This window comes from Barbus barbus (genome assembly GCF_936440315.1).
Source record: "Barbus barbus genome assembly, chromosome: 42".
NCBI classification, from domain to species: Eukaryota; Metazoa; Chordata; class Actinopteri; order Cypriniformes; family Cyprinidae; genus Barbus; species Barbus barbus.
In genome coordinates this window covers 23,721,715-23,748,590 of record NC_136720.1, presented here as the reverse complement: position 1 = coordinate 23,748,590, position 26,876 = coordinate 23,721,715, and the positions used below count along the sequence as shown (strand labels likewise).

The window sequence follows — 26,876 nt, the reverse complement described above, 5'->3', positions numbered from 1 at the left end:
CCTAATGATTTTTTACATAAAAGAAAAATCAATAATTTTGACCCATACAATGTATTTTTGGCTATTGCTACAAATATACCCCAGCGACTTAAGACTGGTTTTGTGCTCCAGGGTCACATATAATATAATATATAATTTATATAAGTAAAATAAATTTAAGAATTGTAATCAAATATATTGAATTTTTAGCTGATTTAGACTTTTATTATGTTTAGTAAGTTCTTCAAAACATCAAAAATCCAGCTATTTAATTCATTTATTTACATGAATAGGCTGTTTTCACAATATATATATATATATATATATATATATATATATATATATATATATATATATATATATATATATAATATAATACTATAATGTAATATATATATATAATATATTAAGATTTTTTATAAGAAAAAAAGTTATTTGTGTATAGTTTTTAGTTAAAATAATGTATTATTGTCTTAATATTTTACCCCTTTTAAAGTGATTAACAAAAAAAAAACAATCAAATAAAAAATAACTTTAATACAAACTACTGTCTCTCTCTGACATTTGTCTTTTTCTTATTTTTTTCAAGTTTTGTTACATTTATCAGCATCTTAAAATGTCAACTGTTACAGTGATTATGTATAATAAACAACTACTAAACACTTTTCATGGACAGTGTCTCTCTTTAAGGTCACTTCAGTGGTCTTTTATTTTAGTAATATATATCTACAAGAACAGAGTTTTGAAAATTTGATTTGAAGTACACTACAAGTGCGCATTTAATACAGTTCTGCTCACGTTTTTAGCAATATTATGTTGAATTTATCAATGCATCGGCATGAACTGATTGTTGTGATTCATTCGCAGGTGAAGTATTTCATCAAACGGAGGGAGAAAATAAAAAACGAGGGTTACGAACCAACTGAAGGAGCGTCAAAATTATAGACATGGGAGGAAATGAAAACACTGGACTGAACAATGAAAAGTTGTATGAATTGTCTCATCTCATAATTTATCTCAATGCATCTGTGCTAGCCTGTATGGAGCTTCAGTGTGATGTTTGAAATGCAAAATAAATAAATGAACAAAAAATACAGTTTATTATGTTTTCAGAGTTGCCAGGTGAAAGAAATCGATCACAGAACATATTACAACGATTCGCTGCCGACAGTAACAAAATGTTAGTTTCCTGTATGTACAACGATCAGCGGCACAGAGGTTTACTCAATTTATGATTGCGAGGATTTTTGTGTAACGTTTGAAACAATCTTCCATAACCAGACCACATGAGCTATGTAACATTTGGTAAGAGCATGTTAGATACTATGCGTGATTTCAGCATCTCCCTCAAACTTCTCAAGTAAATAACGCAAATGTATCGCGACATTTGTTAGATGTCAGAAAATAAAAGCATACGGATGTGTTACTTTCGGTGTGTTCACTCAAACATCACTGATTGTGTTTTGTAGGCACGTAAACTTGGAGAGATGTTAATCTACATCTAATGCTTTGATATATAGAATGGTTTCCACCGATCGCGCTGTTCATTCAGTCACAGTGAGCAGTTCCTCATCCTCCGACGGACGTCCTCTTACTCCACAGATATAAAAAAATAAGGCCTTAATCACGTATATGTGCCTCCTTCAGTGTATATGCAATGTCCTCGATCAAACACAGCTACAAGCTGCCTGTGACATTAGGCATCAGTGCCCAGGTGGGAAACTCGCTCAGGTGGAAGAGCGGCTCGCCCCACGTCATGATGGCCAACATCACCACTAAAACCCCGATCAGATTCACTCCAAAACCTGCCTTCACCTGAAAAACACAAGGAGACCATATAACGTTTGTCAGTAAGCAGTTATAGCAGGGTGATAGGCCCATTGACACACATGTGCAAAAAAAAGTCACTATGCAACTAATACTCTAAATGACCTGATTGTCCTGCCTCCCAGACTAAAGTAATATACTGTATATATCCCTAATAAGTGGTTTTTACAAGACTCATACATTAAATCATACATACTGTGTGTGTTAAATATAAATATAATAAATAGATGATACAGATATTTAATATTAAAACAAACATTGTTTGAACACATCAACAAAAGTCCAGCTATTTATATATTTTCTATTTCTTTCATCATGAATGTGCTTTTTTGGGCCTATGTGTTTCCACAACATGAATGTTATAATATAATATAATGCTAAGATTGTGGATTTTAGTTCAAAGTAATGTATATTTAATAATCAAATATGTTCCCCTTTTAGCTAATGCAGACATTTAGTACGTTTTACAATGAAAGTTTTTCAAAACATCATCAAAAGCCAGCTTTTTTTTATTATTTATTTATTTTCTTTCAACATTAATTTGCATTTTTGGCCTTTGTTTTTCCACAATATAAATGTTATAAATAATATAACAAGGTACAATAATCATTTTTAATTATCATAAAAAAATTACAGTTTATTTGTAAATAATTGTAATAAAAATCCTTTTAGGTGATGTAGTTTTAGTTTGTTTTAAAATAAAAACAATAAATACATTTTTCAGAACACATAATCAAAACTAGCTATTATTTATTTATTTTTCTTTCATCATGATTATGCTTTTTTTGGGCTGTCCACCCCTCTGTGTTTCTATAATATAATATAATGAATAAAATAGAACACAAAATAATTGTTTATAGATTTTAGTTTTTAAGTTTTAGTAGTTTTTAGGTTTTAGTATTTAAGAGAACTGAAGTTGTCTTCTGAATATTTCCCCCTTTTAAACTCAAAAAATAAAATAAATAGAAATCAAAACTTCTTTTCAAGACAAGCTACTGTCTCTCTCTGACTTTTTTCTTTTTTCTATTCATTTTTTATCAAGTTTTGTTATATTTATTAGCATAAAACGTCATCTGTGTTAAAATGGCATTGTATAATGAACAACTGATAATTAAATTATTCTCTCAAATGAGCTTCTTGTAGTTTTGCCATATTAAAATTATATGCAAAGCTGAAATCCTAGCTAATCCTAGCCCTGTTACCTTTCTGAAGGCCAAATTATGTGCTAAAATATATTCAGTTGTTAATTAATTTAGCACAATTCATTTCTTTAACACTCAAGCACATTATTTGTCTGAAATTCTGTTTGAAATCATAAGGAGATGTACTTTTGGAAGTGGACCAGGCACCTGTTTCACCCTCAGTTTCCTTATGAAAAACAAATGATGCCCCGGCGTTCCTGGCGCAGCTGTGAGACGGGATGGAGCTGATATAACAGGCTAATGTTGTGTCATACCATGTCGCTGATCTGCACGTGTCCGTAGCTGAACACGATGGCGTTCGGCGGGTTTCCGACCGGCAGCATGACGCCGAAGGACACACACATGGTGGCGGGGATGAGTGTGTGCAGAGGGTTGATGTGCAGCGTCTCGGACTGAGGGACAGGAGACAATATTAACAATAACACCTCCATCTGTGTGTGTGTGTAACTGGTATTTATCATGTTATGGAGACCAAATGTCCCCACAAGGATAGTAATACCAGTCAATTTTGACCTTTTTTTAGGTCCCTATGAGGAAACAAGCTTATAAATCACACAGAATTAAGTTTGTTGAAAATCTAAAAATGCAGAAAGTTTCCTATAAGGGGTAAGTTTAGGTGTGGAGCGATAGAAAGTACAGTTTGCACAGTATTAAAACCATTACACCTATGAAATGTCCCATAAAACACGGAAACACAACAACTGTGTGTGTGTGTGTGTGTGTGTGTGTGTGTGTGTGTGTGTCAGCTGACCAGGGCCGAGAGGATGGGCAGGAACACTGTGAGCGTGGCCGGGTTGCTAGCGAACTCGGTGACGGCGGACACCAGGAGACAGGCCAGCAGAGTCACGGCCCACGGGGGAAGACCGCTCATCGGCTCCAGCTGCCGGCCGATCCACATTGACAGACCCGACACCTGACCAGAGACGTCACATCATTCACTCACAGCTTAACGCATAGAAAATATTCTGATGTTACATGAGAGTTCTGATGCAAAATTACTGATTTAATACAACATTCTTTAAAAAACATATATATATATTATATAATATTATATATATATATATATTCTTTTTTACAATGTTTCTAATAATAGGCCTAATTTTAATGCTCACCTTGCATCCAGCAGCCAGTGCGTATCCTCCTCCCACCAGAATAACAATCTCCCATGGCATCAGTCTCTGAAAGTCTTTCCATGTGATCATGGGGGCCAGAGGATCCTCTTCCTCCTCATCGTCATCATCACCTGCACAGAGAACAGAGAGAGGAGCGGTTACCAGAGCCGGCCAGCTGGGGACGAGAACATTCACCTTTCCTCTCATGTCCTGGACCCCAGTGAAAACGCTTGTACATTGGACCCTGCTGAGGGAACGCGCGGCTGTACTGTAGCACAGCGTGGGATCTGACCTTTGTTCTCGCTGGAGAGTGCAGATGGCCAGGGCTTTCGAGCCGGGATGAGGAAGAGGAGGAATCCCAGCAGCACAGACACCGTGGCATCAGTCCTATAGCCCTTCCTGCGAGACACAGGAGGTTTATTGCATCTTTCTTATCATGTGTGCATATGTTAGAGGATTTAGAAATGGAAATCAATTTTATTGACTGAGTAAGGGTTAACACAAGAGGTTCAGGTTCATGTACTAAAATAAAATAATCATTATTTTGCATTATTTTTGACTGAGCTGACACAAGAGATTCATGAACTTCTCAACCAACTTGGGATCTTACAAATAAAATAAAATAATTTTATCTTTCAGCTGACAATTTTATCCAGTGCAACTTTGCTGGTGAATGTAACCAAAATCTGTAATATCAAAACAAACAAAATAAAAAATTATTTAAAAAAATTAAAAGAAAAGAAAATTAAATAGATTCAATATACTTTATAAATATAAATAAAAATTATTTAAACTTGTAGCTGACACTTTTATCCAATGCAACTTTGCTGGTCAATAAAAAAAAAATACAATTAAATACAATTAAATAAAATAAATATAAAATTAAATACTCTTTTGACTGAGTAAGGGTTAACACAAGAGGTTCATGTACTTCTCAAACAGCGATGTCCAGCCGGGGACGAATCCTGGCTCCCTGGTGAACCAAAGTACGGTCATCAGAACGAAGAAGATGCCCGTCACGACTTCAGGATAGCTGTGCAGCAGAAAAAAACATATATTAATCACAACATCAAAATAAAATCTAAGTGAAAACAGAAAATCTCAGTTTCTGAACCACAGCAGAAGCTCTTATACCTGATGGGGCCGAGTTTCTGGTACTCCTCATGAATGCGCTTCTCGGACAGGATTTCTCGCCTGGTTTTGCGTTTCTTGCTAAGAGAGCAAGTCTCTCTGAAACTGTGAGGCGATAACAGCTTGAGTTCAGATGGATCACAAATCATTTCAAGATCAAAGTGTCTATTTTTCTCTTACTTGCATCCCAGAAAGAGAAAGTGCAGCCAGATCCAGGTGAGCATCAGCATGATCAGAGCGATCGGCAGACTGAAGATGAACCACGTGCCAAAGTTGATGACTTTCGCTTCTGGGTAACGACTGAAACAGATGTTTTATAGTAAAGCTTAGTGCTGCAAACACATAACAACTTCACTGTAAAAAAAGTGTTTCTGCTTCCTTTAAATTTGAACTTTGGGCAACTTGAAATGTGAAGTTGAGGTACATGACAGCTTGGATATTTGGATAAATAAAATCTGAGTTCTTCCAGCACTAAATTTTGATAGCTAACTGTCACAGTGTTTTTATTAGTGCATTATTATGTCAATATATACATCTTAAACTATTTAAAAAAAAAATATTAAAAAAAACTTGGATTTGGATTTGGATCACTGATTGTAGCTGATTTCAACAATATTTCTTTACAGTGTTTATATAATTAAAATGATTATTAAAGAAGTGCATTCTATTCCATTCTATTCTATTCTATTCTGTTCTATTCTATTCCATTATATTATATTATATTCTATTCTATTCTATTCTATTATCGCTATATACATCTAATGCATATTCTTGGTCTTATGGAGAATGTTTTCTCTGTTTAAATTATAAAAAAAAATTGTATATATATTTTAAAATTTTAATATTACATAATATTAATATTTATATTAAAATAAATATAAAGTAACATTAAATAAAATTAGTATTAAATAAAAGTATTAAAATTATAATAAATATATACATATATTTAAATATTACAAATATTCAAATAAAACAGTTTCATAAAAAAATTATGAACTTGCTCTTCCTCTGAAACATCTTTTCTTTTCAGCTGACATCACCAGTATTTTTAACCTGTCAAATAAATCCATTTTTCAGCATTCCCAATGGATAAAACAAAGTCCCAATCTATATTTTTTTCTAGTTAATATTTACTAAGAAAAGATGTTTTGCTCTGAAATATGTCACATTATGGAAGTAAAATGGGTTATGAATGCAGTTACATACTGAATTTAAATAGGTTTATCAATAGCTCCTTTCACACTTCACCAACACGGCAAACACAAGTCATTAAAAACTTCATAATTCAATCTTTAAATATAATTAAAACACACATGGTTCTGTCACATGAAAGCTCAATCTCAGCTCAGCGGCCTGCGTTCGGGGGTCAAACTGATTTCAGTGTGGAAGAAAAGGACAAGGTTCAGAAAAGCGTTTGAGAAAAGCCTGGAGAAGATACTGAGAGCCGGTCGAAAGGGTGCAAGGTTTAAGGGACCCAATTTAAACCAATTAGCACTTTACATTGATTATTTCTGGAATATGTCAGTGATAACAGCACTTCCAGCGAGCACAGACTATAACAGCTGTGATATGTGAAAGAATGAAAGGAGAATCAATACAAACCCCTCTGACCCACTAAATGCCGGCTTTTCACTGTAATTGATATCTTTACATCAGCAAAACCAGGTCACAATATACAGTCACCTTTGCCCAAGAAGAGTTGCACAAAGGAAAGGGGTATTTTTCTGCGCTTAGCATCAGGGAATGAGATTGAGCGGATTGAATCAGGTGCTTAAACAAATCCCAGCGTTTTCTGAATGTGGCTTTTATGGGACTGATAGCGTACTTGTTGAATTGCTCGGAGAAGATGAGGTTGGTGGAGGTGCCGGTGATGGTGATGAGGCCACCGATGGTGGCTGCGTATGTGATGCTCAGAGACAGGCACTTGCAGATCATGTGGTCTCGGTTGGTGGGGTACTGCGAATCCCGCCGGATCTTGGGTTTCTTTGGCGGTGCAGGGATGCTGATTGGAGCCTGTTTGGGAACAAATGGGATAAATAGTTTTAAAAATGTAAGAAGCAGACTGTGCTGAGTTATTGTCAGGTAGCTGATGGTCTCACCTCGGGCAGATATCCGTTTGATTCTTTACAAAAATCTGGACCGAAACCAGGCTTTAATGTCAGACCATTCAACTCCTAGAGTATGAAAAACACTTTTAAACAAATGGCCTTAACTTACCACAAAAAGTGTGTTCTTAAGCCATATCTTTCTCTCTTTATATATATATATACATATATCTGAATGTTCCTAAAAGAAGATGTATTTACCTTCAATCAGACAATTTTCAGACAATGCATCTTAAAAATCGTATTTTCATAATACAAAAAGTATGTATTTTAGAGTAACATTCCCACCTTAATTATATTGATCGACACTAAAATGTAAAAGGTGACAAGGGATCATATTAATCTACTGATTGCATGAATCATGCAATTTACTCAAATATCTAAAGTAAATTATATTTTATGACAGTAAACATATATGTTCTCTATGTCTTGTTTACATTCATCTAAATTATAATTACAAACAAAATAGCATGCTTACTATCACTTACATAAATAGCTTTTTTTTTAATAATTTAAAAGCAGTGTTATTTTAGTATTAATGAGAGACTACACTATAAAAAAAAAAGTTGAGGAAACTTGAAAGTTTAAGGAAACCAGCTTCAGCAGATATTTGAGTTTTCTCAACTTGTTGTTTTAAGTTTATACAAAAATAAGTTGAGAAAATTCAAAAATCTGCTGAAGCTGGTTGCCTTAAACTTTTAAGTTTTCTCAACTTTTTTACAGTGTATTATAGTTTTTACTAATATTTTTAATTAGATTTGAATTTTAATTAAAGTTGTAGTAATTAATTGTGTTTTTGTCATTTTTATTCGTTTTTAAATATGTCAATATAATTTGTATTTAATTTGTATTATTTTAGTACATCGAGTTTAATGAAAATGAGAAAAAATGCTTTGGCAATTCAGTTATTTATATTTTATTTTATTTTTAGTTAACATTTATTTTATTTCAAGTAACAAAATGCTTTAAATGCTATAGTTTTAGTAAACTATAATTTTACAACCACTTTATAAATACATTTTAATTATAATTATATACATGAATTTTTCAGTTGCTTGAAGCATAAACCCCCTATATTTCTTGTTTTCTTTCTAATAATTTTGCAGGGTTGATTTGGTCTTACCTCACTCAGCATACAGACGTGATGTTTTTCACTGCAAAACAAAGAGAAACTGCAATGAATAGGCTTGTTTAACGGATGTAGTTTAATACAGTTGACTATATCTTACTTGTGTTTGCGGTCCAGCAGCTCAAGGTGATTCTTGCTTGATTCTTGGTTTTCCTCTTTGTCTGTCAAAGAACAAAACAATTCAAAAACACAGCTAATAATAACCATAATGCATAAAGAGACGGATGCTCTGCCTCACCGCTCTCCTCGTCCTGTGTGTCGACGGTCAGCGAGTCTTCGAGGGAGTCGGCGATGCCGGTGCAGATGAGCTGCTGCAGCACGGCTTCAGCGATGGGCATCACCATGGCCGTGGTGGACGTGTTGCTCAGCCACATGGAGAGAAACACCGTGCAGCACATGAAGCCCAACACCAGCCTGCAACACAAGCCGAACACATGCAGCTCTCAGAGTCGGTCTACAGCTGCGCGTGTGTGTTACACCTGCTGAATACATACATGCCAGGCTTGGCCCCGGCGATCATGACCATCCGCAGAGCGATGCGTTTATGCAGGTTCCACTTCTCAATGGAGGCGGCCAGACAGATAACCCCCATCAGCAACAGCGTGGTGTCCTTAAAATACTCAGAGGCCACCTGCAAACACACACAGACAGTTTCTTCTCACAACTTTCTGAACGTTTCTGAAAAGTTATATAAATGTTAGGACAAAACATATTCTTTTAGTAATGTTTATGGAACATTCTTATAACTTTTTTTAAACTTATTTTCATTTTAAACCGCAACATTGCATGAAATAAAGTGTTACAATTTGGAACATTCTTATCATTTGAATAATATTTGATATACGTTCTCTAAGATCAACATTTTCAAATTGTCCTTTTGATGTCATGTTCAAATAATGTTATATTTTGGATAAAAACAAATTATTAGAATGCTGAAAGAAATGTTTTTGCAACTTTTAAATAACGTTCTATACATATTAACGTTTTAAAAACTATTATAAAACTATTTTAAAAATATTTAAAAACAATAAAAATAACATTATATTAGATGTTGTAAAAGACATTTTTTGTAACCTTTAAATAATGTCGTAATGACAACAAGAAAACAGGATTTTGATGTTCTTCAAATAATAAAAAATGATCAAATAACATTATGTTTTGGGTAAACAAATTAGTAGTATTTTTATAAGAAACATTTTTGTGACCCTTTAAATAATATTCTAATCAAAAAGGACATTAGAAACATTTTAAAACAATGTTACTACATTTTTATAACCTAAAATGATTACCTGGGACGGCTCCTATTTGAGCTTATAAACATGCTTCTACTGTAAGTGCATTTAAGTGTGTATATATAAGTGTGCTCAAGGAACTCTGAGCTTTTATTGCAATCCCCTCTGCCCACCACACGCAGTTAAAGCCTTTACTATCACTGAGCTAAAGAACTGCAACATCATTTCAACCCTGCAAAAAAACACTGGCATAAATTACGCAGCTTTTTGTTTTATTTTATTAACACTACCATTCAAAAATACAGGATTGATAAGATTTGTTTTACATTTTTGAAGTTTCTTATGCTGCCCAGCATACAGTAAAATAGTAAATATTGTTAAATATTATTGCAATTTAAAAGAACTGTTTTCTATCTGAATATATTTTAAAATGTAATTAATTACTATGATGCGAAGCTAAATTTTCACTATAATTACTTCAGTCTTCAGTGTCACGTGATCCTTCAGAAATTATTCTAATATGCTGATTTGCTGCTAAAGAAACATTTCTTGAAAGTATTAAATCATATATATATATATATATACCCAAAATCCCAGCTGTCAGCAGAAAAGATTACGTAAAAAGGGAAATATTTGCCAAACATGATTACAGTATTTAAGATAACAGGTTGCTTTGTCAAGTTTGTCAAGGGGATTTAGTCACATGATGCAGCATTTTCTTTTACATAATATCTTGGCAGTTTATTGCGGACACAATAACAGGCAGGTGCAAATGAACGATCAGCAGCTCTTTGAGCTGTAAAACTCTAATGTTTGATGAAACAAAAACACTATAACATTTTCACTCTTAAAACAATCACCTATAGACGCCTCACACCCTGAGACTCAAAAGCTCATGAATATAACCAAGTCAGATATTTACCCCAGAAAACAGGTCATATATTATATAAACCAGCTGTAGAAGTGATGCAAAGTTTATGTTAAACATTTAACCTACAGTATTCCAGTTCTTTCCTGTTGCACAAAACATCCTACTGTACACAGTGAAAGAGCACAGAGAGGTTTTCTCACCTCACTGGACTTGAGGACCCCAAACAGCGGGTAGAGGAAGGCCGGGACGAGCGCAGCGGCTCCCAGCGGCACAGCTTCAGATACCCAGTACACCGCTGTCACGATCAGGACATACGCACACGATGATTCCTACAGACACACAACAGCTTTCATTATGTGACCTAAACACTTCCTTGATTCTGGATTACATTCTGGATTACTTGCTTTTATTAGCATGCTTTTTGTACTGTCTGCACTGTTTCGTACTATGTGTACATCCAAGAAATAGTTATCAAGCCATTTTTAAATTGAGTTTATTATAAACTGAGTGACTATATGAAATATAGCGAGATCTGTTTTGAGGAAATCATTTGGATTTATGCAGTTGATCAGTAATAAAATCTTCTTAAATAAAATAAAGAGCTGATTACATACACATCTACAAATATAAATAGGAGATTTGCATGTAGCCACCTCTAAAGTGCAGGAGGAAGTCATTACTTTAACCAAATTATGACTTTAATTATGAGCAAAACAGCAGGAAAGCATGTGCATCAGTCCGCAAATTAGGACAAAAATCCAAATCCGGTTTGCCCTGTCAAATATTTGGACCTGGGCACACAACACTTCACGAGGGTCCAGCAAACAACAAATACAAATATGATTTTAGCACATGTGAATCACCTCAGCCATGTGGAGCTTAGGCTGACTGAACACACATTTGTCAGGTGACTCATATTTCAGAATTAATCAGATTTTATAAAAGGCCAAGCAAAGCGAAGTTAATACACGCTCAGACATTCCAGACATTATAAATACATCAGGCTCATGAGGAGGATGTACAGGCTCAGATATTTTTATTTTTCAATTATTTCAGAGAGTTTTCATCTTAATTTTCTGCACATCTGATTTGCTTTTTTAGTGCTATTTCTGAAAAACACTTTCAGTCAGAATTTGCTAATAAATTTCCCCAAAAAATAAATAAAAATACAAAAGAGCGAGACTGCAAACATGAAATTTTGGAGTAAAAAGGCTAAAATTGTATTTTCTTGTCAAATGCATTCCAATAATCACATAATAATAAATCATTTTTACACTGTATTTCATTGTAACATTTTGCAATAATGTTCCATTTGTTTACATTATATAAATATATTAGTTAACAACTATTGAACTATTAATGAAAAATGCATTTATTAATATTAGTTTACGCTGATTCCAAAATGTACTAACTGATACTAATTATTAAAATCAAATGTTTTACCTGTTAATATTATTTAATAGACCTAACATGAACTTACAATGAACAGTTGTATTTTTAACATTACCAAACATAATAAACACTGTAAAAAAAATCACTTTTTTTCAAATAAAATAAGATCGAGAGTAAAGAGTAAGTTTTGCAAAAAAAAAACTTTTTGAGATTTTCTACTTCCGAATTTCACATTTAATTCAATGTACTTGCCATTTCTTTGTAACTGTTTGTGAAATTTACTAGCAATTTCTGAGTGAAAATTGTTTCTACACCAACTTTTTGTATGCATACTGTAAAAATGATTTTTCAAAATAGTAAATAAACAAAGATTACAGGAGTACATTTTATAGGAAGATACCATTTGGGTTTTCAGCTTCAAAATTTCATGTTTAATTCAATAGGTTACTGTTCTTAGTGATTACTGTGTTTGTGAAATTTACTCGCAATTTCTACATGAAAATTGTTTCTACACTAACTTGTTTTAGTGCATTACTAATGCTAACGACCATTTTATCAATCACAAAACTTCCAGCACATGACATTAATAGAGTATTATTAAGCATTAAATTAGCACGGACACAGTGGTTGTTGACTTGTATGGGACTTAAACTAGCAATCGTCTGTTTTTTGGCCTTTTTTGGCCTTTCTTCTGTCTCTCAGCATTCAATGCCAAAGCTGATTATCCTTCAGCGTGCTCCTGTGTTCATAAACTCGGGCCAGCAGCTTTCTGCTTTCTCATTACAACTGTGCTGAAGGCCGTCAGTTATGTGGCACACTGCAGATTAAGCCTCCATTGGCACATTGCTTTTGTTCTGCTCTAATCTCGTCATTGCTCAAGAAATCAGTTCATTCAGATCCAGCTGATTTCTGTTAGAAGGTCCGATGGGGCGTTGATGATAAAGAAAACTGATGATTTCCTCTAATTGATCATTAGATGATTACACATCAAGAAACTTTATTTGGGAACGCACTTAAAACGACACGGGTCTGTTTCGACATCAACACGAGCATCCCCACAGGACTCTCACACAGATTGCATTCATTACATGATTGTTTTGTGTGAATAATTGCTTTCAGTCGGCGGTGAGATGGGATTAGTCAACTATTGTGAACTAACCGCTTTATTTCTGCCTCTTGATGAAAAGTGCTATCAGAGAGAGATAAGCAAACCCGTGCAAGTGATCTAATCTTAAACATGTTTTGGAATTGCAAAAAAGCTGTCAAGGCAGAAGATAATGACATTTCCTAATCTGTGCACTGTTTCCACATTTGCCTATATTGATTTCTGCTGTTTAGATCAATTTGAATCATGTGTCTCATTACATTATAATATGTGTGGCTTTGGATAAAAGCATCTCCTAAATGCATTATACTATATTTTCAGAAGTCGTAAATAAATATTAGCAGAAAATACTGTTTCAGTCTTTCTACTTTTCAAATTTAAGCATTATGTTCTACTTGCCATTTCTTTGTAAATATATAAAAAAAAACATTTTAGTAAAGAATTGGGTACTTCATCAGGAAGTTATTTATATTTTTGTTAGGTTAGGTTATTTTCATTTTTGTATTAGTGTATTCCTTAGATCCTGTCATTCATTCATCCATTCATATAATTAAATATTTGCCTTCACAATTTATTTGAAATGGCCCTGCAGTGTGAAAAATGAATTATAAGTACAAAGAATCCATACAATAATTAATATGAAGTCATTAAACTGCACCTATTACGAAAAAATGTTTTATACAGTGCCACCACAGGACACTACAGTAAAAAATTATTACTAAATGCTTAAATGTATTGTGATTTCTGACCAGTTTTTAGTAAGAAATCTGCCTATATCTATATATTTTTATTTTTCGATTTTTAGAGAATTTCGAGTATATGAAATAGGCTAAGCACTCATTTCAGTAATTTTCTGCACGTCTGATTTTTTCTATCTTATTTTTATTTATTTTTTACTGTTATTTCACCATACACTGACTAAATAAATTGTGTGGGTTTACTTTGAAACTCTCAGAACTAATACATTTCACTAAAAAGAAACGACGCTGAATTAAACGTGAAAAAGAAAGAAAAAATCTAAGTCTTTAAGCGGTTTGTTCTCATAATCTCATTTTGCGTAAGAACGGCATGCACATCCATGAAAAAAACGATTTTTTTTTTTTTTTTTTGTAGGATTCAAGATAGCGTCTCCGGTCAAATTAGCGCAATGCCTCTCTGCAGGCTTTGCTGATGTTGGACTGAATCTAAGATCCCAATTGCTACACAAACAAACAACATCTGTAAAACCTGCAGATGTTTCAAACAAACAATTCCCGTCAGAACATCAGCCAGCGCACTTGAACCATCACTGCTCTGATAGCGCGCCTGGAAAACGACCAATCAGGTGAGAGGTCGCGGCGGCTTCTCGACTAACCCCAGGAGGCCATAATCAATTAATACTTAGCCATATCATAATCTTTATGTTTAAAACATTATATAATTGAATCTGTCTGTCTGCCTCTAAAACAGCATTTTATTTATCTTTGCACACATTTTCCACGTCTATAAAGATTCCTCGCGTAATAAACTAATCTAACTCTACTTAAAACCACGTAAAAGCGATTAAGTTTAAATATAATGCATTTAAACGCACAATATAGTGCACATGCCCAAAAGTAAGCAGCGCGTAAAAGCGCGCGGAGAACGCGCATCGTGAGATCGTGGAAATGACTGAGGATTTACTTACACTGCACGGGTGGATGAGAGGCAGAGGCAGCAGCGATAAAGGAATCATCACCACGAGAATGAGTTTCCGAGCCGTCCATATTTTTTTGATCAAGTCCATTCTGGCACCTTCCAGCCTCATGGGAGAACGCTTTGTTCAATTCAGCTCTGAGAAGTCCAAGAAGTTGTCTTCGAGAAGTTTGCTTTACTCCCCCGTCAGCTTTTTATGACTTTTTATTAACTTCTTGTCCTGCTTCCCTTTTCGTGCGTTTTACGCGCTGTGCGTCTTCTCAGAAAAGTTTGCATGGATTGAGAGCGCAACTTTTCTCTTTGGTTCCTGTTTGAATGTGGCTGTGGTCCTTCTAGTCCATCCAGGAGTGACTGTAGGCCCTCTTATAGGATTTCAGGGTGTATTGATGAAAAGGACACCGATGGTTCTTTTGTGTCTCCACCTGTAAATGCATCTATTTCTGATTCGCCATGCTTTTTATTTATTTTTTTTACATGTAAAATATCACCAATTGCGCTTAAGCATGCATGAACCGTCCTCCTGTTGAACTTATTTCCCTTCCTAGGATGAAGATGAAATGTATGAGTACGCAGTAAAGCTAATTTTACTTTAATCTAGCCATATCTCCTCCCAGTTTAAAGCCGGACCAATCAGAAGTGAATGAGCGGAGTTTATGAATGGGTGTGGGGTCGCGGGGTTGCGATGCTCACGAGCCAAATTGGACAGTTTAGATGCAACAGCGTCGGTTTCTCAGAATAAACCCAACAGGGACCTGAGAACACTGTTGAGACTGTCAGGAAATAAAGAGCAGAAGCACCCGCTCACGCACACACACACACACACACACACGCTCAAAAGATCACATTAAACCCATAGCCTATATGTCATGATTACGCAGAATGAAGCGCACATTTCATGTAAGCAGGCGAGTGCATTGAGTGCTGTACATATACGCTATCAGTCAGTACCTAATCATTCTTTATCATGGCTGTTTTCCACATTTTAGCATAATGAGTACAATCAACAACATTTTGAACAAATGTTACGCAAATCTTCATGATGTGCGTCCTGACATGATTAGTTCACATGTGTGCTGCTCCAGCTGATCCATTAAAGAAAGAAAGAAAGAAAGAAAGACATCCATAGGTAAATATTAAGCATTTATGAAAATGCCTTTCTATCAAAAGGTTTTAAAGCCAATGTGAAATGTAAGGTGTGTCTAACTGTAATTCTAATAAAATTATATGATTTATTTATAATATTTAATTATATAATTTATAATGTTATAATAAAATTCTAAATGATATATGTATACTAATTATGTATATAAATCCAGTAAGGTGTGTCCAATAATAAAATAAAATATCGAATAAGATGATCTTGCTAATTTATAATATTTAATTAATATACTACACTATATATTATATTATTTGTAATAGTTATTTACATTTACTTAGTATACATATATAATTTACAAATCTGCTTCATGGTCTTCCGTTTACTCACCACCAGAGGTCACTCCTCCATCACATTGACTCTTGCACCACACTACTGTTGCTCTTCACCCACGGACTACAATTACCATCATCCATTGCACTGACGACACACAGCTGTCACCAATCTCACATTGCTCTGATCACACAGCTGATTGCACTGATTACACACGCTTTATAAGCCTTGAACTTCCTCAATGTCTTTGCCGAGTATTGTTCTGCGTATAACACTCTCCTAGTGTTAGCTGCCTTACCGAGCCTTCTGTGTGTATGTTTAGCTCTGAGTCTGGTTCTGCGTATAACACTCTCCTAGTGTTAGCTGCCTTACCGAGCCTTCTGTGTGTATGTTTAGCTCTGAGTCTGGTTCTGCGTATAACACTCTCCTAGTGTTAGCTGCCTTACCGAGCCTTCTGTGTGTATGTTTAGCTCTGAGTCTGGTTCTGCGTATAACACTCTCCTAGTGTTAGCTACCTTACCGAGCCTTCTGTGTTCTCTAAGTTTAGTTTGTTTTGTTTATAGTCTCGTTTCCTGTTTCCTGCCCTTGTATCCTGGATACGTGTGTCTCACCGTTTCAGACTCTGTGTTTCCCTCGTTTGGATTATTGCTCAGGTTATTGGACTACCCCTCTTCTCAAGCCCTCTGGATATTGTTCGCCGATCGAGGTCCCACGCATGCCCTTGGATTACTCTTGTGTCTTGCCCGTGCCATACCCGTTTGCTGGTGATTTGACCCTGCCTGTTATTTGACTGTTTATTAATAAAGGCTTGCAAATGGATCCTCACGTCTCACGTCTCGCCGGCTCCGTTACAAATACACTGTTTATAATTTTTAATACTATTATAATTGTATTATAATAAATACAAGCACCAGACCAGAACGTCCAGACATAGGAACAGTTTCTTCCCTCAGGCAATCCATCTCATGAACATTTGAACTCTTAACAATAAACATGAAACACACAACACTATTATACTTTTTATTTTTTATTTAACAAGCATACTTATTACATTTCAAATTTGCACCTAACATACCTGTACATACTGAATTGTCTATTTTGCATATTGTCCATTTTGTATATTTTGTGTATATTTAGTATATTTGTACGTTATTTTTTTATTATCTGTGTCCTGTCGCTGTCATTCTGTCGCACTGTGGAGCTACTGTCACTAAAACAAATTCCTCATATGTGCAAACATACCTGGCAATAAAGCTCATTCTGATTCTGATAACATTTAGAATTTATTTATTTTTATTAATTGTAATTTTATTATAATATATAAATTAAATAATTTAATTTAATTTTAATAATTATGATATATGTATATTAAACACTAATTGCAACATAAAATAAAATAAAATAAAATAAATATAATTAATATAGCAAATTGCATAACATTTATTATTCATTTGCAATCGTTTATTATAAATATGAACAATATAATGTTTTAGAAATGGTTCTTTTCTTTTTTATATTATATTATTATATATCAGGCAAATATCTACCAGTGGCTTGTGTATTTTTATCTCTATTTTACTTTTGTACAAAAAAAAAGCACCAATTAAAATTAAATTAAATTAAACTGAATTGCAGCATCAGTCTGAATCTTCAATCTGTCCAATACATTTGACCATAATGTGCATAACACGTCACCTAGTGGATAACAGAGCAATTACTGTAACTGAATTGGCATTTTTCAAGTAGAATTCAGTGTTAAAGACTGTGCCTTGAAGTGCTGTTTCAAGAAAATATCTGCAACGTAATGCAGCCAACAAGGAATTAAAATCTCTGCTTGCTGCTTTTCTGTTGTGTAATGTGCTTTAAATCTTTGTAATTTCTTTCCGAGCGAGAAAACGTAATCTGAGAAAATGCTGTACTAAAGCAAAGCTTTGTTTGCTCACACTGGGGGGGGGGGGGGGGGCAGAGCTGTTTGTGTGCTTTTGTTTGACTTTTATTCTGGAGTTTAATCACGTTACATGTTTGACACACGTCTAAATCATCGGTCTGCTCTCCATACAGTCAGTAGGGTTGCATAACCTAATCAATGTTGCCTAAGTTACCTGTTAAGCTCTTTAAGATTTTAGCAGGGGATGAATGTCAAGAGAACGGCTGCTCCTGCGTGAGGCTGTGAAAAGCCCGTGTTCTCCATGACACAATGCTGAAGATTAAGTGCTGTCCTCCTCTTGGACAGCATTAAAAGAGTTTGATGGGGTGAGAGGAGCCATTAAGATCAGGTTTATATGGCATGATGTGCATGGGCGAGGATCTCAAAGCATTACAGAGACTTAAAAGATGGGCCGAGGTGTTTGATTAATCAACGAAACAATCCGTTATTCATGCTGAAGAAGTCTGACGCTGAGAGGGAAAACTCAGAAAGAGTGTGGGACATCAGGACTGTTATTATATAATATTGTATATTTCACAAAAATATGAAGCGGCACAACTGTTTTCAACATTGGTTACAATAGACATTAATAATAAGACTTAATAATAACATTGATAATCAATATTTCTTGAGCATATTAGAATGATTTCTGAAGGATCATGTGATATTGAAGACTGGAGTAATAATGCATACAATTCAGCTGTGCATCACAGTAATAAATACAATTTTACCATTTTTAAATTAAAAGTTTTAATAACATTTTACAATATTACTGTTTTTACTGTATTTTTTATCAAATAAATGCAGCCTTGGGGAGCAGAAGATAATTATTTTAAATATATAATATTATCCCATACTTTCTTTTCTGTTGTTGCATAGTTTACTTTATTATTATTATTATAGAAATGTAAAAAATATGTATGTATTATAAAAATATGATGCAACTGGAATTTTAGTTTGGAGGAGGGTTAGGGTTTACCATAATTATTTAGAGCTAAAATTTACTAGTAAATATGCCACCACTTTAAAGCCAGTCTTGTAATCACGTGGGGGGAGAGAGAGAGAGAGAGAGAGAGAGAGAGAGCAGTGCACATGTACATGAGGATGTGTGACTGACTGCAGAAATGACCGCAGATCTGCCGTGTGTTGCATTACGCAAGCGGCTCATAATCAGCAGTGGAGCTGCAGCAGCGAGCAGCTTACAGAGGACAAACACACAGCAGCGCTGCATGAGAGTCAGCGTAACTCCCTCCCTCTCCCTCTCCCTCTCCCTCTCCCTCTCTCTCTCTGTCCCTGAGCGACCAACCTGCGTTTGGCTGGTGAAGTGCAGGAGAGTTTCTGGAGTCGCCAAGGACCAGTGGACATGAGCTACTGACATTCACACTTTCTGTCTTATTTTTAAGCCCAGACTTCGATGCCTTTGAAGGATAGCCGCCTCACCTGGGGCTTCCTGCTGTGGTCTGTGACGTGGAGCGTGGCTCAGACTTTTACGCCACATGAAGGGTCTTCGGTCAGTCCCATATTTCATCTCTCCACTCCACCTGCCACTGAGACTGGGATGAACAGCACTGAGGCCCCTACGAGCAACTATACAGGTGTGTACATTAACAATATTCTGTTATTATGATCCAATGAATGCATATCATCATATAGTGCTATGCAATAATTATCAAATGCACTCAGAAAGTTTTTGCATGTGTTGTAGTGCATGCTTATAAACTCCTAACAACATGTTTTGCATAACTTTTTCAGAAAGAGCACACTCAACCTGCAGCATTTACAGTCCTCAAACACACAAATAAATTAAAACGTGCGCTTATTGTGAAATTTACGTGTTGGCTTTAAAATACAAAATCTTCTTAAGGGTTTACATACAAACAGAGCTTTCATAACGGCTCAGATAAAATCACCAGTGCGAATCAGATCAGCCTGAACTGCATAGAACTCAGATTTTATTGTGATTGGAGATCATATAAAATATCCCAGCCATGCATACTTTGAGCATACTTTGCAAATAGTTTATTGATGTTTCCTGACCTAAAGTCATTATGCATGACAGATTTGTGGATCTCTGATATTATCGAGGTAATATATGAGTTTGATCTGTGAAGGAAAAGACAGCATCCTCAGGAGTCAGTTACCTTGAGGTTTATTGCTCAGGTGAAACAAAGGATGCTTTTTGCCACGTGGCAATGGCGGGCAGTGGGATAGTTGGCAGTTTGTCAGTTCCGTTACAGGGTTGCCAGCTTTGAAATGGAGGGGGTTTTATCACCACCGTGGCCATGACAGAATTTGCCCTGCTTTCAGTGCACCGCAAACCTGATGGTGTCTGAAGTGGATCTTTCCCGGATAAGAACATGCACTGCTCAGATTTCATCCTAAAGTCAAAAGAAGGGAATGAGAAATTATTATTTTGCTTTAAGAAAAATAAATATATTTGGTCTAAAGTAGAAGCTTGTTTAAGGACATCAAGATTTTTGCACTCTGGCATTTTATCTATGACAATTTAGCACATTTGCCCCCATAATACTTACTGACATAAAGAGTCATTACTGTAAAATAATAAAAGATGTATTATTTAATTTGTCATTTTTTGCATGCTATTTTTTCTTGTACTACCTTAAGTTTCATTTAGAAAATCATGTTTTTAGAAAATAGTATTACTGTCATTTTTGTTTTGTAATGCATTATAATAAATTTATTGCATTACATAATTTCTATAAAATATATTATACAATTTTTTTTTTATAAACAATGGTAGTAATTCTTATGCCTTTAATTGATCTTGATTTTAAATAAAAAAAAAATATAATAATAATAATTGCCATTTTTTTACTACATTACCGTAATGGAATATTGATAATCACTCTAAAGCAAAGAACATTAAAAAACTCATACCAAAAACATTCAAACACATTAAAGTAAGAAGAATTTGGGAGAAAAATGTATTGCTATGATAATAATGCAGATAATCCATAATGCAGGGTTATTTTAAGTTGATATACTAAAATAATTCAAACTAAAACTGAAGTAAAATATAAAAACCATATAAAAAATAACAAAATCACTAAAACCTTAAATTAAAACAGAAAATATAAAAATAAAATCTAATGCAAAATATTATTAAAAACTGTAATTTCATGTCAATTATTTTAAAATAACACTGGCATAATGCATTTCCTTATTTACTACATAATGTGGACACCTGTAAAGTTGTTCCATTCACTCCAAGTCCCTCATTTACCTGCAACACAAATACAGAGGCTTCCACGTCACTTCTTTAAAGGGATTACTTAACTGACAGTGTAAAGAGAGAAAGAGAGAAAGCAGACGAGTTACACATTAAAGATGCAAAGTCGTACCACAGCGTTCCTTGATGAAGTTACATGATCATGCATTGACAAACTGATCCACTCAACCTGTCCCACTGGAGAATGTCAGCATGTGGTCAGGCTGCATCATCCCTGCCTCCTCAGCTGCAGGGACTTGTGGGTAATACATTTTTAATGCACAGCCCTATGCTTTATTTAATCGTGTTCTATTCTAAGACAAGCTCTCTGGTGCGACCCTTGGGGAGTATGTGAGATGGGACGGAGGGGAGAAAAAGAAACTGACATTTGAGTTATTTATTTATTTTGCCATGGAGTCGGATTGCTTAACGCTAGCAGAATTGCCATGCCAGTTAAGCCGGGCTTAATGAGACCAGCACAGGACTGGAACTGGTGTGAACAATAAACACCATCCAGTGACCCTGCCAGCTTAATCACACTGACTCCAGCACAGTCAATATGAGCTCCGTTTGACTGTATATTGACAGTGGAGATGGACAGTGCAGTGATGAAAACTCGGTTGGAGAACACAGAAGACGCTGAATCCTCTGTGGGAATGTAGAGAGACTGGAGGAGAGGTGGATTATGGGATAGAGCGAGGGAGAAAACACCTTGTGGGTACTGATGGAAAGAGAGAAGGGAAAACTATGTACTGTTAAGTCCCAGGAAAACTTTCTTGCACACACACACTCACAGACACTCTTAAAACTGTTATTTGGATGGACTTATGTACTTATGAACATACTGTAAGTCTTGATATTGTGATTATTGACATTTATTTCTTATACTTCTATTCTATTCTATTTACTTTAGTCCAATGATGAAAAAGTGATGGCAACAAATTACTTGTATTTTCAGTGAAAAAGTGACAAGTCCTATTCTATTCTATTCTATGTACTTTATTCAAATGATGAAAAAGTGATAGCAACCAATTTTATTCTATGAAAAAGTGAAAAGTTCTATTCTATTCTATTCTATTCTGTCATGATTTAGTCAAGTTATAGCATCAAGTTGCATTCTATTCTATTCAATTCTATTCTGTTTAGTCAATTATGAAAAAGTGACAGCAACAAGTTATAATCTATTCTATTCTATTTAGTCCAATCATGAAAGAGTGAAAGTAAGATGTATTCTATTCTATTCTATTAGTCCAATTATGGAAAAGTAATAGCAGCAAGTTGCATTCTATTCTATTCTATTCTCTGTTTGAGTGAAGTATTTTTGACGTATTAGCACATTTAAAAGTGGTTTCTAACCATCTGTGTTTCACGTTTGCAGGCCTGAGCTGCACGTCGCTGCTTCCCCCTCGGCGAGGTTCTTTCTATGTAGAGAAGGGCAGAGGGATGTCCGTGGGAACTGTTTTGGCATTCTGGTGCCTCGAGGGGTACCAGCTGGTGGGCAGCGAAAAGATCACCTGTGTCCTGTGTAGCGACACCGCTCAGTGGAGCAACTATCCACCCGACTGTGAGGGTCTGTGTTCACTGCCATCATTTCTGTTTTAAGAGATAAAAACTCCTAAGAAATGCACTCCTGCTAATTAAATCCCAGATTTTCAATGTGCACTATTGTGTAAATATGGTAGCCATTCCTAAACCGGAGGACCGCGGGCTTAGAGTGGCCGTGCTGGCATCGGTAGTGAGCAGCATCGTCATCCTCGCCATGTCCGTGTCCTTCATCATCTGCTGTCTGCAGGAGCGCATGAGCAAAGAGAGGATAGGCGGACGGGGCAGGTATGCACATCTGGGGAGGAAGAGACAAGGGAGCTTAAAATAGGCAAAGAGGATGCTAACGATTTCTCTGACTTTCCAGGACGAGAGACAAGCGCAAATCATCCTGGAGGAGTGAGTGCTGGCTGGAGAGAGACGAAGGAGACTGGGAAGCTTTTCCACCACCTAAAATTTACAACCTTTCCCAGCATCTTGACCCCCATCTGACCCCTGAGGGCCCAGTCTATATGGGGGGACTAGCTGGTTACGATAACCGCGGGTATCAGAGGTGAGAAAATAAGCATTGTTAAATTAAAAAATTAATGGATTAAATCACAGAAAAAAAAAATTCTATGAATTCTGAGTTTGTAATAATGTTTTTTTGCTTCCATCACAAAATAAAAAAAATAAAAAGTTAATTGCGATTTTTTTATCTCACAATTCTGACTTTTCTTGTAATTGCAAGTTTGTCACAATTCTGACTTTTCTTTATATGTTTATATATAAATACTACATATATAGATTTATATCTCGCAATTCTGCATTTACATCTCACAATTCTGAGTTTATATCTTTCAATTGTGCATTTATATCTTGCAATTTTCCATTTGTATGTCACAATTCTGCATTTATGTCTCACAATTCTGGATTTATATCGTGCAATTATGAGTTTATATTCTGCAATTCTGATAATCAATAGTAAAATTTGTACTATTTTGATAATCATAATAGTAAGAAACGTCTGAATTGTGAGAGAAAAAGCTGCAATTATCTTTTAAATTTTTTTACCCTAAAATAAAAAATAAAAGCAGAATTGTGAGATGTAATCAGAGATGTAGTAAGAATTACGAGAAACAAAGTCTGAATTGTGAGATAAAATGCTACAATAACCTTTTTTATTTTGTATCCCAAGGTGGAAACAATCTTCCATAGTTAACAGTTGTGCTGCTTAATATTTTTTGTGGAAATCATTATGCATTTTAACCGTTATGCATTTTTTAGGATTTTTTGCTGAATGTTCAAAGAAAACAACATTTATTTGAAATAGAACTCTTTTGTAACATTCCAAATGTCTTTACTGTCACTTTTGATTAATATAATGCTTGCTCACTAAAAGCTTACATAAAAAATTTTTTTAAAAAAATGTATTTTTGTTTTGCAGGAGTCAGGAAAACCTCCTAAAAGCTCCTCTTCCTGGTCTTTACCGTACGGAAAGTCATATGTACCCGCATGTGGTCCTGCAGAGGGTTCCCACACCCACAGTGCCGAGTGCACCCAGTGCGCCCGTCTACCTCCGCCTCTCCACCCCTCCACCCACAGAAAGCCCCAGCGAGCAGCCCGCTCTGCCGCCATACCCCAGCGCCACTCCACAGCGTCTGTGGCCATAGAAATACACTTTTATTCAGAACTTTTACAACTGTTGCAATGGCGACGGATTATGGCCCTTTTTTGCGAACGGCTCCTGGGGTTCAGAAAACCAAGAGCAATGATGGACTCGAGCTAGAGCCACCTAGATCATCACACACAGCTAGATCTAGAAGTTGGACCAGGTGTGGGTCCAAATGTAGTTACATTTAGTATGTCGAATATATGAGGAGATTTCTGAATGAATCTAAGGTGGCCCATTGTGTAGTGTCTTGGAGAGGAAAGTTATATTAGGAGAGGTGAGGACTCCATACTGCTACTGTGATCTGCTCCTGGGTTTATTTTTGTTAGTTAGTACTTTTTATTTTTGTGGCAAAGGTTCTGATTACTTGCACTCATAAAAAAAAAAAAAAAATGCAACCGTGTCAGGTCACATTAGAGCATCAATTTAATATTTCTATGTTTTTATATTATGGATTACACTGATGTCCAGATTACGGACATACATTGGGATCTCATAAATCTATTATATTTCAAACTTGATTTTGTTACAAATAAAAAGATTGAGATCATAGTACATGCGTATAGTATTTTTATTGTCCACACACAAACACACACATTTATATATATATATATATATATATATATAGTCGTGGCCAAAAATATCGACACCCTTGGTAAATATGATCAAAGAAGGCTGTAAATATTAATCTGCATTGTTAATCCTTTTGATCTTGTATTAAAAGCATTCACAAAAATCTAACCTTTCATTGGATAATAAGAATTTTAAATGGGGGGAAATATCATTATGAAATAAATGTTTTTCTCTGATACACGTTGGACACAATTAATGGCACCCTTTTATTCAATACTTTCTGAAACCTCCATTTGCCAGTTTAACAGCTCTAAATTTTCACCTATAATGCCTGATGAGGTTAGAGAACACCTGACAAGAGATCAGAGACCATTCCTTCATCCAGAATCTCTCCAGATCCTTTAGATTCACAGCTCCATGTTGGTGCTTCTTCTCTTCAGTTCACCTCACTCATTTTCTACAGGGTTCAGTTCAGAGGACTGGAATGGCCAGCAGAAGCTTGGTTTTCTGCTCAGTGACCCATTTTCATGTTGTTTTTGAGGTTTGTGTTTGGATTATTGTACGGTTAGAAGATCCAAACATGACCCATTATAAGATTTCTAACAGAATCAGTCACTTATTGATTTTGTATCTGTTGGTATTTGATAGAATCCATGATGCCATGTGTCTAAACAAGATGTCCAGGACCTCCAGCAGAAATATAGGCCCACAACATCAAAAATACAGCAGTATATTTCATTGTACACATGGGGTACTTTTCATCCCTGTGTTCACCAAACCCATCTTGAGTGTTTGCTGCTAAAAAACTAATTTTTTTAGTTTAATCTGACCATAGAGGCCAGTCTCATTTGAAGTTCCAGTCGTGTCTGATAACTGAATATGCTGGAGAATTTTTCTTGAAACCCTCCTGAACAACATGTGGTGATGTAGGTGCTGTTTGACAAATGTTTTATAGGTTTTCTGACCCCGAGACTCAACTATTTTCTGTAATTCTCCAGCTGTGGTCCTTGGAGAGTCTTTAGCCACTCAAACTCTCCTCCTCACCGTGCATTAGGACGATATAGACACACATCCTCATCCAGACAGATTCATAACATTTTATGATGATTGGAAATTCTTAATTATTGCCCTGATGGTGGAAATGGGGAATTTTCACTGCTCTAGCTCTTTTCTTAAAGCCACTTCACTAATTTGTGAAGCTCAATTATCTTTTGCTGCACATCAGAAATATATTCTTTGGTTTTTCTCATTGTGATGGATGATTAAGGGAATTTGGGCTTTGTTTTCCCTCCTGTTTATATTTCTGTGAAACAACATTAACCATGGCTGGATAATTTCATGTTCATAATCACCCTGGAGTGCTCAAAATTGTGAATATGAATGGGAACATACTTCAGAGATATTTTACTCATAAGAATTTCACAGCCTTCTTTGATCATATTTACCAAGGGTGCTGATATTTTTTGGCCATGACTGTAAATATATATATATATATATATATATATATATATATATCTTTTGTAACATGAAACATGTTTTGTAACATGCTGAATCATAAATTGTGTTGCTCTGAAGAGCTGATTACATTTATTATTTACAGAACCTAATAAATATTCATGTAATAAAATTACTATTGTTATAGGCTCCATATAAGGGAAATGGTGTTTTTACACATTAAATTATGAATGAGAGTGCTGTAATATTGAGAGGCATAATGTCTAACAGTTTAGTTAATTGCTCCTATAGGTTAACTAGCACTCCACATC

At 35.2% G+C, this 26,876-nt stretch overlaps 2 protein-coding genes across 2 annotated transcripts; one reads left to right on the top strand and one right to left on the bottom strand.

Annotated features, from left to right (window-relative positions):
- Positions 1-1,061: 1,061 nt before the first annotated feature.
- Positions 1,062-15,181, bottom strand: LOC306861312 (solute carrier family 13 member 4-like). Its single transcript, XM_079403510.1, has 16 exons — positions 14,752-15,181; positions 10,789-10,917; positions 8,980-9,116; positions 8,724-8,899; positions 8,586-8,646; positions 8,480-8,510; positions 7,351-7,425; positions 7,077-7,264; positions 5,432-5,551; positions 5,255-5,356; positions 5,052-5,153; positions 4,413-4,519; positions 4,121-4,251; positions 3,760-3,921; positions 3,263-3,400; positions 1,062-1,794 (listed from the first exon to the last, which is right to left on the bottom strand). The coding sequence occupies exons 1-16, from the start codon at positions 14,869-14,871 to the stop codon at positions 1,657-1,659; spliced, it is 1,917 nt and encodes a 638-aa protein (XP_079259636.1). The 5' UTR covers positions 14,872-15,181; the 3' UTR covers positions 1,062-1,656.
- Positions 15,182-19,307: 4,126 nt separating this feature from the next.
- On the top strand, positions 19,308-25,088 carry LOC306861359 (uncharacterized protein). Its single transcript, XM_079403579.1, has 5 exons — positions 19,308-19,710; positions 22,723-22,914; positions 23,027-23,174; positions 23,254-23,439; positions 24,313-25,088. Exons 1-5 carry the CDS (start codon positions 19,530-19,532, stop codon positions 24,536-24,538), a joined length of 933 nt encoding a protein of 310 aa, XP_079259705.1. The 5' UTR covers positions 19,308-19,529; the 3' UTR covers positions 24,539-25,088.
- Positions 25,089-26,876: the final 1,788 nt, after the last annotated feature.